At 36.0% G+C, this 12,446-nt stretch overlaps 1 protein-coding gene across 4 annotated transcripts in view; it reads left to right on the top strand.

The window, feature by feature from the left end:
• Ash1l (ASH1 like histone lysine methyltransferase) overlaps positions 1 to 12,446 on the top strand; it is a 178,231-nt gene that overhangs the window by 110,705 nt on the left and 55,080 nt on the right. For all 4 annotated transcript variants that reach the window (XM_076862155.1, XM_076862156.1, XM_076862153.1 and 1 more), the window contains one exon: positions 9,052 to 9,146. In XM_076862155.1, coding sequence (XP_076718270.1) covers positions 9,052 to 9,146 — 95 coding nt within the window. The remainder of the gene's footprint in view (positions 1 to 9,051; positions 9,147 to 12,446) is intronic.

Raw genomic sequence — 12,446 nt, 5'->3', positions numbered from 1 at the left:
TTAGTGGTTCGATGTAGAAAGTAGTATTAAGAGTTTTATCATACACGTAGACCAGTGGTACAGAATAGTAGAAACAGAGACAAACCCACACAAAAACAGTTATCTCCTACTAGACAAACATGCCAGAAGCATTCACTGGAGAAAAGAGCCTATTTAATAAATGGTACTGGAACAAAAGGAAAGCCACATATAAGAAAATAAAATTAGGGCTGGGGTTGTGGCTCAATGGTATGGTGCTTGCCTACCATGTGTGAAGCACTGGGTTCAATCCCCAGCACCACATAAAAATAAACAAATAAAGATATTGTGTCCATCCAAAAAAAGAATTTTAAAATGAAAATGAAATTAAACCTCTGTCTCTCACCCTGCACAAAAATCAACTCAAAGTGGATCAAAAAAAGTAGGCCCAAATCTTCACTATGTCAGCCTAGGATCTGACTTCCTTTACAAGACTCCTAAAGTACAAAAAGTAAAATCAAGAATCAATAAATGGGATGGATTCAAACTAAAAAGCTTCTTGTTGGCGAAGGAAATAATCAATAACGTGATGAAAAAGCCTACAGAATGGGAAAAAAATCTTTACCACATGCCCCTCAGAGCACTAATCTCAGGATATATAAAGAACGCAAAAAATTTAACACCAAAAGAACAAATAACCCAATCAATAAATGGGCTAAGGAACCGAATAAACACTTCATAGAAGAAGAAATATAATCTATCAACAAACATACGAAAAAATGTCCATCATCTCTAGCAGTTAGAGAAATGCAAATCAAAAATACCAGTCAGAATAGCAATCATCAAGAGTATAAGCAATAATAAGTGTTTTGGCGAGGATGTGGGGGAAAAGGTACACTCATAGATTCTTGTTGGGACTGCAAATTGGTTCAACCATTTTGGGAAGTAGTGTGGAGACTCCTCAGAAAACTTGAAATGGAACCGTCAGTTGACCAAGCTATCCCACTCCTCGGTTTATACCCAAAGGACTTAAAATCATCATACTGCGGTGACACAGCATGTTAAACATACTACCATAGTATTATCTAATACACAGTTCCATAATCATATTTTATTCTCTCAGAAATATCTATGACATGACCTAATTCATGATCATGCATTATATTTGATTGTCATGTCCCTTTATTCGCCTTTAATTTGTGTGCTGTTATTTTAGGATTTTTTGGTTTGGTTTAGTACAGTACCAGGTAGTAAACCCAAGGGCACTTAACTACTGAGCAACACTCCCAGCCTTTTTTTGTATTTTATTTTGAGGCAGAGTCTCCACTAAGTTGCTGAGGTTGAACTCAAACTTGAAGTTCTCCTGCCTTTTTAATTTATTTATATGTATTTCTGAGAATCCAACCCATTACTTCACACATGATAGGCATGCACTCTACCACTGAGCCACTACCCAGCCCTATATATTGACATTTTTTAAAGAGTACATACAGTGCAATTGTTTTATGGGGGTTCCTTAAATTTGTTGTTTGTATGATATCTACATGAATAAGTGCTGCATTTTGGGTAGGAATGTCACCAAAATATTGTTTTCCCTTTTTTGTTTGTTTGTGTTGCTTTCTACTGAAACCCTATATCAGAATGAAAAATCAGGCACAATACTGCATGCCTCTAATCCCAGCAGCTCAGGAGGCTGAGGCAAGAGGATCAAAAGTTTAAGGCCAGCCTCCGCAATTTAACGAGGTCATCAGCTATTTAGACATCCTACCTCAAAATTAAAAACTAAATAAAAAGGGATGAGGTTGTAGCTGAGTGGTAAAGTGCCCCTGGGTTTAATCCCTAGTGCAGAAATTAAAAGGGCCCCGGATAGAACTCAGTTGTATAGGGCCTCTTGGCTTGATCCCCAGTACCCACCCACACACACAGACTCAAAAGGACTTTTCATATGAAAAATATAATAGGTATTTCAATGAACACAAGAATACTAAATTTATGTTTGTCTATTCTCTGTGGAAATAAAAAGTAATTTTCACACAATTTTTGTATTCACAAAGATCATATTTCTTTAGGCTTCAGCATTGCAAAAATTAGGAATAATATTCTTAGAGAATCAATAACTTTTCCAGTGTGGCTATCATATAAAGTATCACTTTCACTTTTATAGTCCCCCTTCGTGTTTGTTTATGTCTTGGAGATTTTTCCACATTACTTTCTTTAATCTTCTTTGATTCACAATCACTAATTTAGTATTTAATTAGCCATTTATGTGTATTATGTTTAATATTGATATACAAAGATCTGTTGATAAAACTAGAGAAATGTGCTTCTAAGGTTTTAGAATCAACTTTAGTTTGGTTAACTTTATAAAAGGCTAAAATGTACTTTTGTGTGTTAAAAATATTGTATTACCCATATGATCTTACCTGTTATAATTAAGAACCATGCCAGGTATGGTGGACATGCCTATAATTCCAGTGACTCGTGAGGCTGAGGCAGTAGCATAACTAGTTCAAGATCAGTCTCAGCAACTTAGCAAGGCCCTAAGAAACTTAGTAAGACCCTGTTTCAAAATTTTAAAAGAAAAAGAAAAGTTTAGAGAAAAATTGAAAGCATTCCCTCTAAAAACTGGAACAAGGCAAGGATTTCCTGTTTCACCACTTCTATTCAACTTCATCCTTGCAACTCTAGCCAGAGCAATTAGAAGAAAGAAATTAAAAGAATACAAAAGGTAAAGAAGAACTCAAACTATCACTATTTGCTGATTACATGATTCTATATCTAGAAGATCCAAAAAATTCCACCAGAAAACTTCTAGAACTAATAAATGAATTCAGCAAAGTTGCAGGATATAAAATCAACACTCATAAATCAAACGCATTCCTATATATCAGTGATGATTCCACTGAAAGAGAAATTAGAAAAACTACTCCATTCACAATAGCCTCAAATGAAATAAAATACCTGGGAATCAAATCTTACAAAAGAGGTGAAAGACCTCTACAATAAAAATTACAGAACACTAAAGAAAGAAATTGAAGAAAACCTCAGAAGATGGAAAGATCTCCCATGCACCTGGATAGGCAGAAGTAATATTGTCAAAATGGCCATACTACCAAAAACATTATACAGATTTAATGCAAATCCTATTAAAAATCCCAATGACATTCTTCATAGAGATAGACAAAGTACTTGTGAAATTTATTTGGAAAACTGAGAGAACCAGAATAGCCAAAGCAATCTTTAACAAGAAAAGTGAAGCAGGAAGCATTGCAATACCAGACCTTAAACTATACTACAGAGCTACAATAACAAAAAAAGCATTATATTAGCACCAAAATAGACTTGTGTAGAGGACACAGAGACAAGCCCACAGGAATACGGTTATGTCATACTAGACAAAGGTGCCAGAAACATTCACTGAAGAATAGATAGTCTATTCAACAAATGGTGCTGGCAAAACTGGAAATTCATATGTAGCAAAATGAGATTAAACCTCTATCTCTACCCTGCACAAAAATCAACTCAAAGTAGATCAAGGACTTAGGCACTAGACCAGAGACCCTGCACCTAACAAAAGAAAAAGTAGGCCCAATCTTCCCCAAGTCAGCCTAGGATCTGACTTCCTTAACAAGACACAAGAAGCAAAATCAAGGATCAATAAATGGGATGGATTCAAATTAAAAAGCTTCTCTGCAAAGGAAACAATAATGTAAGAAGAGAGGCTATATAGATTGGGAGAAAACATCACATGCACCTTTGATAAAGCCTTAATTTCTAGGATATATAAAGAACTAAAAAAACTTAACACCAAAAAAAACAAATAACCCAATCAATAAACAGGCTAAGGAACTGAACAGACCCTTCACAGAAGAAGAAATATAATCAATCAACAAATATATGAAAAAAATGTTCCACATCTCTGGCAATTAGAGAAATGCAAATCAAAACTACACTAATATTTCATCTCCAGTCAAAATGACAATCATCAAGAATACAGGCAACAATAAATGTTGGCAGGGATGCAGGGGAAAAGGTACACTCATACATTGTTGGTGGGACTGCAAATTGGTACAACCAATCTGGAAAGCAGTGTGGTGATTCCTCAGAAACCTGGGAATGGAACCACCATTTGTCCCAGCTATCCCTCTCCTTGGCTTGCACTCAAAGGACTTAAAATCGGCATGTTACAGTAATGTCAGTAGATGAATGGATAAAGAAAATGTGATATATATATATATATTACTCAGCTTTAAAGGAAAATTAAATTATGGCATTTGCCAGTAAATGGATGGAGTTGGAGAAAATCATGCTAAGCAAAATAAACCAATCCCCCAAAAACAACCAAAGGCCAAATGTTCTCTGATATGTGGATATTAATTCACAATAAGGGGGGCAGGCACTGGAGCATAATAGAGTTAATTTAGATTAGGTAGAGGGAAGTGAAGCGGGTGGCGGGTAGATGTGGGTATAGGAAGGATAGTAGAAAGAAACAGACGTTATTACTTTATGTATATATGTGACTACGTGACCAATATAATTCCACAACATGTATATTCAGAAAATTGATAAATTATATTGCATCTCTTTGTGATATGTCAAAATGCATTAATGCATTCTATTGTCATCTATATCTAAACAAATTTTTAAAAAACATTCAAAAAGGGCTGAGCATGTGGCTCAGTAGTTAAGTGCCCCTGAGTTCAGTCCCTGGTAGGGAAAAAAAAAAAAAACTAAAAACTTCCCAATTTAACCTCTGTCAAGTTTTACAAGGAGGTCATAGGTAAATCCTTTCTCAAAGATTCCTTAAGCAGGCATGGTGGCATATGCCTGTAATCCCAGTGGCTTCAGAGGCTGAGGCAGGAGGATCACCAGTACAAAGCCTCCCTCAGCAGTATAAAAAAGGGCTGAGGCTATAGCCCAGTGGTTAAGTGCCCCTGGGTTCAACTTTCACCTCCAAAAAAAATTTTCCTGCTCCTGATTTTTCAAGAAATATCATTATTTGCTCCTACTAAATTGTGGACTCTAGTAAACTATAGACAGCTAGTAGGGTAGTTGTTGTGAAAGACTTTATGGATATTATTTCCCCATATAAAACATGAAAAGTGAAGGCATTAATAAATTTTTATAGTTTACATGCCAGTCCAGTTGAAGAACACTTGTATGCTTTTCTCCATCTTTAAAAAGTTAAAATGTGGGGCTGGGATCATGGCTCAGTGGTAGAGCACTTGCCTAGCATGTGTGAGGCCCTGGGTTCAATCCTCAGTACCACATACAAATAAATACATAAAATACAGATGTAAAAAAAAAAAGAAGAAGAAATTTTTTTTAAAGTTAAAATGTATTCATATTAAACAATTTATATTTAATTTTATATAATATGATTTATAAATATTTATTATATGTATTTTACTTAATATATATATTTAACCTACAGAACTTGAATGTACTCCTTTTTATTGGTGGGGGAAGAATACTTGAAATTGAACCCATGGGCTTTACTACTGAGCCATATCCCTAAGTCCTTTTTATTTTTTATTTTGAGACAGGGTCTCTCTAAGTTGCTAGGGCTGGCCTGGAACTCAGGATCTTTCTGTCTCAGCCTCACAAGTCTCTGGAATTATAAGTAGGTTTACTGTATTTGGCTCGAATTTATTTTTGATTTGCAACCTCTGATATTGTAAGTTTGCTAAACAGGACAGCTCATAGAATGGTGATATGTTCATTTTAAAATCTGGTGTGTTCAAAAGAAACCCCTTGTTTTATAAGGATTGGGAGTAGGGCTTAGTGTTTTTCAGCAGCTATCTGGAAAATTCCAAAGTTCAAAATATAGAACATATCTTAATTGGGGCCTTTTATTAGAGATATTGAGATTTGAACATAAGGGATAAATACCTAAAGCCAAGAAATGGTAATAGACAGTACTTATATAAAAGTACTGTCTATTATATTATAACAACAGTTATTAGACACCCTGCCTTTTCTTTTCCTTGGACTACCAGGCTTGAACTCATGGACACTGGACCACTGAGCCACATCCCCAGTCCTGTTTTGGAATTTTTTTTTTTTTTTTTTTTTTTTTTTAAAGACAGGGTCTCCCCAGGCTGGGCATGTGGCTCAAGTGGTAGCACGCTCTCCTGGCATGCGCAGGGTGCTGGGTTCGATCCTCAAAACCACATAAAAATAAAAAAATAAAAGACATTGTGTCCACCTAAAACTAAAAAATAAACATTAAAAAAAAAAAAGGGTCTCACCAAGTTTCTTAGCACTTCGCTGTTACTGATACTGGCTTTGAACTCGTGATCCTCCTGCCTCAGCCTCCCGAGCCACTGGGATTACAGGCGTGTACCAACCTGCCAAGCTCATTTTTTTTTTCTTCAATATGCATATGCCTTTCCCCCTCTTGGTAGGTTAGCCCTTTTAGATTAGATATCCTGATATTACACCTAAAGGGTAAGTTATTAAGACAATGGCTGTGGATATGGCTCATTGGTTAAGCACTTGCCTAGCATTCATGAGACCCTGGGTTCTATCCAGCATCACACAAAAAAAAAAAGAGAAAGAGAGAGAGAGAAGCTTAACTCAAAAATTCTCCCAAAGAAAAAGAAAGTTGGACATAAATACTGAATGGGTTACATTACCCTAAAAATATCAAAAAAACTGATTTTTTTTCTTATTATTCTTTTTTATTTATTTATTTATTTTATTTTGAGACTGGGTCTCACTTTGGTGGCTGAGGCTGGTGTGGAATCTACAGTCCTCCTGCCTCAGCCTCCTGAGTCTGTGGCATGCACTACCAGACCCAGGAAATTCTCTCCTTTTGATAAGAAAAGCAAAAGGTTTTTTAAATTTATCCATGTGTGCATAGAGCAAGTAGTCTCGTTTTTTACAACTCCAGCCACAAGTCAGAAGGAAACATCATTACAGAAACTTCTGGCTTACTATCATTTATAGCATGTCTAAAATGGCTACTCATTCCAACAGTTTTCTCCTAATTTGAATTAGTAGTGGTACACAATCAAAAGGATACCCAGAAATTGCATAGAGTGTTCAGTGCAGTGTCTCCAGTACAAACCAACAAATTTAAAATGGCAGCTATGTTCTTTATCTTAATCTGTCATCCACAGAAACCACACATTCTAAACTATTTTTTTAAATGAAGCTAGATAGGGTGGCACACACCTGTAATCCCAGCTATTTGGGAGGCAGAAGCAGGAGGATCACAAGTTTGAGACCATCAGCAATTTAGTGAGACTCTCAGCATCCTAGCAAGACTCTGGCTCAGAATACTATGAAAACGAAAGACTGGTGATGTAGCTCAGTGGTAAAGTGCCCCTCGATTCAACCCCTAGTACCAAAAAGAGGGGAAAAAATATCTTGCCACTGTTTCTCATCACTTAGAACAGGACTTGAGGTGAGTGCTAAGTAATTGTTGAAATAATAAATGATCTGTTAGAACTAGGATTAAAAATTTAAAACTTCAGGGTATACAGAAAACTAACTCTTTGGGGCTTAGTTTTCTCATCTGCAAAATATATATTAGTATACATACTTATTAAATGGACTAGACTTGTTTATCAAAAGGCAGTATGGTATCACTAGGGATGTAGCTCAGTGTCATACAGCTTCTCCAGCATGTGAGAAGCTATGGGCTTAATTCCCAGTACTACCAAGAGAAAGCTTTTAAAGGCAGTATATAATTTAGCAAAAGAAAAATAACATGTTTGCTTTGACTGAAGCCATTGTAGAATTACACTAGTACCAGATGTAGGTGTGACCATATGTCATCCCAGTTACTTGGGATGACAGTAACTTTGAGACAGAAGGATCAAAAGTTCAAAGCCACCCTGGGCAATTTAGCAAGAAATCTCTCTCAAAACAACATTTTAAAGGGGCTGGGAATGTGTCTGTGCAAGAGCACTTTCACCATTGCCTGAGCTCAATCCCTTGTACCACCAAAATTAAAGCCTTAATAAATTAAGTCATATATGAGTTCTCTTTCTTCCTCTTATTTTATTTTTTTGGCAGTGCTAAAGACTGATCCCAGGTTCTTGTGCATGCTAGGCAAGTGTACTACTGCTGAATTCTATCCCCAAATAATACTCCCTTTTTATTTTTCTCATTTTCTTCTTTCTCTCTTGCTTTTGTATATTTATGGAATATCTTGAGATTTGGTTTTATACTAAATATTAAGAAACAAATTAGTAGGATGAGTAGAAGAAAGAAGCCAGAGTTGAGCAAGAAACTGCAATTTTAATCTCAGATTTCCTTACCAGGTGCTAAAAGTAAGGCAGATCACTTAAACTCATAGAGCACCTATTTCTAATGCTCTTAAAGTAGCACCAACATTACCTTTTTTGGTGGGGGGCGGGGGATGCCAGAGATTGAACTCAGGGGCACTCAAACACTGAGCCACATCCTCAGTCCTATTTTGTATCTTATTTAGAGACAGGGTCTCTCTGAGTTGCTTAGCACCTTGCTTTTTGCTAAGGCTGGCTTTGAACTTGTGATCCTCCTGCCTCAGCCTCCCGAGCTGCCTTCTGATTGTTTCATAGTATTGAAATAAATGATAATACATATAAGACTATAAATTAACCAAATATAGTAATTCATATAATTAGATCTGAAGTTTGGGTTCCTTCTGAAACACTGTTGGAGAACACTAAATAGCCACTTTCTTAATGGTATTTCTAGAAATAAAGCTTTGTAAAAGTGTATGAAAGTGCTGTTCTTGGTGGTGCATGCCTGTAATCCCAGAGACTTGCTGAGACAGAAGGATCACAAGTTCCAGGCCAGCCTCAGCAGCTTAGCAAGGCCCTAAGCAACTTTAGGCAGACCCTGTCTCAAAATAAAAACTAAAAAGGGATGGTGATGTAGGGGCTCATTGTGAAGCACCCCGTGTTTAAACCCTAGTACACACACCACACACACACACAAAATATACGAAAGTACTTAGTACCCTTTCCCCAAACAGTATATTTAAGATCCAAGCCACCATTAGAACAAATACCCTTGGTAAGTGATATATTGTTTATATTTGACCATAGGAATAAATTTCATTGCCTCTTTCTGTTTTATATTCTTTTCTGATCACAGCCCAAAGAGCCGACTGATCCAATTAAAGAAAGAGAAGCTGGAGTATACTCCAGGAGAACATGAATATGGATTATTCCCAGCCCCCATTCATGTTGGTGAGTAGTAAAGTCCACATAATATATTGCTGAGACAAAAAGGTATTTCTTGGATTTGAGAGAAGTATCTTTGTCTTCTTTGTTTTTATTTCTTTATCTCTGGTGAATTCAGACTCTTTACCATTTTATTTATTCTTACTCTAAAGAATTCTGTACATTAATTGAGTCAGGAATCAAAATGGCATAAATTTTATATAGTCATGTTTGTACACACCTGTAATCCTAGCAACTCAGGAGCAAGTTCAAAACCAGCCTAAGCAATTTAGTGAAACTATATCGCAAAAAAATTAAAAATAAAAAGGGCTGGGTTATGGCTTAGTAATTGGGCACGCCTGGATTCAATCCCTAGTACCAAAAAAGGGCTACTGCTTTTTCTCATCATCAGTCAGCTTGAAAATGAAGCAGGATTTATCTTTTTGTTTTTTTGAAAAAGCATCAAGCCAGGCATGATGGCACATACCTCTAATCCCAATGACTCAGGAGGCTGAGGCAAGAAGATTACAATTTTGAGGCCATGAACAACTTAGTGAGTGAGACCCTGTCTCAAAATTATAAAATGGGGGCAATGTGACTCAGTGATAAAGCATCTCTGGGTTCACTTCCTAGTACCAAAAAAGGGAAAACATCAAGACTTTGCTTAGTATTTTGGTAATAGTAACATTTAGTACCCTATATTGAGCTTATCAAATAAGTTAAAATTATCTATAATTCATGCTTGATTTCTCTCATTCTTCAACCCCCTCATCCAGTCTGACTCAAAATTCTGTTATTGCCTTCCTTGAAATATCTCCTATTTCTGCACGAAGTCCATTGCCATCCCTCAACTTTGCCATTTTTATCTTTTTTTTTTTTTTTTTTTTTTTTTTGGTTTGCTAACATGGCCTTCTGTCTTAGTCCATTTTGTTGTAACAGAATACCTGAACCTGAGGGAGTTAAAAGTTTTATTAGTTCACAGTACTAGAGGACTAAAAGGATAATGCTGTCATCTACTTAGCTCCTACTAAGGACCTCCCAACACTTGATATTACAGCAGAAGAATGTACAAAAGCAATTAAAACACTAGGTATAGCCTTGCTTTTGACCAATCTGATGTTGTGGTAACTAATTCAGTCCCATGAGACTAATCTCTCTCTCTTGAAACCTCATTCAATCTCTCAAAAAAAGACATTAATCTATCCATGAGAATACAGCCCCAATTTTGTTTTAAAGGTCTTATCACTTCTTAACACCATTTCATTTTGGATTTTGATGGGGACAAACCTTAGCACCTTCCAACAAACTGTCAACTTCTATTCCTACTTCTCCTCAATCCACTCCTCACTTAGTAAAAAGAGAAATGATTTTCTAACTTAACCAAGAACATGCTTAAAGTCTTTAAGTGGCTTACCTTCAGGGAAAATACAGACTCCTTTACAATGGCTTTTAAGAGTGACTTTTCCCCCGACTCCCATCTTTCTCCATCTAACTATTCCCATCTCTGCCTTACTTACTATATTGTGTCACACTGGTCTTCTTTCAGTACTTAGAACATATTAGAGGATCATTATGCTTTCTATTCCCATTGCCTGATGGATGAATTGGCACACACCTGTAACCCCAAGTATCTTGGGAGGCTGAGGCAGGAGAATTGTGAGTTCAAAGCCAGCCTCAGCAGTTTAGTGAGGTCTTCAGGAATTTAGCAAGATACTGTCTTGAAATAAAAAAAAAAAAAAAAAAGGCCTGATGACATGGCTCAGTGGTTAAGCACCCCTGATTTCAATCCCTAGTAAAAAAAAAAAAAAAAAAAAAAAAAAAAGACTATTCCCATTGCCTGAAAAGCTCTTCAAACTCCTCCCATGGTTGAGTTCTTCTTATCTTTTAAAAATGAGATTAATGCCATTATCAGCTTAAGTATGATTTACCTTAAAGTGATTTTTTTGATTGTCTCCCCAATAGAATGTCCCTCCCTTTATTCTAGATCAGAGCACTCAATTCATTTCTTTCTGTAGTCTATAATATTTGTTGACACTCTTGTTATCTTCATATGATTATAAACTCCAGGAGTTCAGGATCATTGTCTTTCTTATTTCTACTTTGATTTGCCAATGACTGGTAAATAATAGAAGTTTACCAAATATTTATTATACTAATAAAAGAAAAGGAAGAAAAATTAGGATATTTTATTGAATATAGATGAAAGTTTTTTCCTCATTTTTTTTCCTTTTTGGCAAAGAAAATTGCTTTTAAAGGAGTTCATTAAATACAAAATTGGAGCCAGAAGCAACTTACTTGGATAGTAGATGTTGATTTTATGCCATGTAGTGTTCTCTTCAACTAATACTCTCTTGACCTTATTGACCATGGGGCTCTTCTCTGTGTTATAATTAACTCATCTTCTTTTTCTCTCCAAAGAATCCCACACCAGCATTGTATTAAATCAGCAGATATAAACAAGTCTCACAATAAAAATTAGTTTAATTATTCTACATTGGGTGACTTGCAGACAACTTTAACTGCAAATAAAGTTGCAGGTTTAATTCTCAGCTCCATAGTATGTGCTTCCTTGACAGAGGTGAGAATAAATTCCATATTCTCTGGGTTTAGTGTCAAAAAGAGTTTTTCTTTTTTTACTTGTAAGATAATAGCTGCAGAAGCAAACTCCAAGCAGATTTAGCTCTTTCCTGGAACCTGCTAAGTATAATCAGCTCAGGGGAACAAAAGAATTGTTTTAAAGTTCCATTTAGAGAAAAATATGATCATTTTGGTTTTACTAGTTTTGTCCTGGGTGGAAAATTTGCTAGTCTAGATCTTGGAATGATATTCTAACTACCTTAGGAGATGAAGGGTTCAGTTAATTCCAGGAGAGATAGGAAAAATAATAGATAGGCGATTATTTCTATCTTATCTGTGGAATAAATAGTGTTGTATCTCAGCCAGGTACAGTGGTGCACACTTGTTTTCCCAGCATCTCTGGAGGCTGAGGCAGGAGGATCGAGAGTTCAAAGCCAAACTCAACAATTTAATTAATGAGTCACTAAGCAAATCAGTGAGACCCTGTCTCTAAAATACAAAAAGGACTGGGGATATGGCTCAGTAGTTGAGTGCTCCTGTGTTTAATCCCAGGTACCAAAAAAAGAAAAAAATAGTGTTGTATCCCAGTTTCTCACTTTAATCTATTCCTATGACTAATTGTATTTGGTGGTCTGCATTGTAAATAAATAATAGAACAATCTATCCCGTGTGGGGGAGTGTTTCTTTTTAACTGTGATCAAACAGTGCTCAAAATCAGGCTGTTGCAGGATAGGAGTTTTTTCTGGACAG

This window comes from Callospermophilus lateralis, chromosome 7 (genome assembly GCF_048772815.1).
Source record: "Callospermophilus lateralis isolate mCalLat2 chromosome 7, mCalLat2.hap1, whole genome shotgun sequence".
NCBI classification, from domain to species: Eukaryota; Metazoa; Chordata; class Mammalia; order Rodentia; family Sciuridae; genus Callospermophilus; species Callospermophilus lateralis.
The sequence above is the reverse complement of the archived record's forward strand: the minus strand, read 5'-3'. Positions and strand labels throughout refer to the sequence as shown.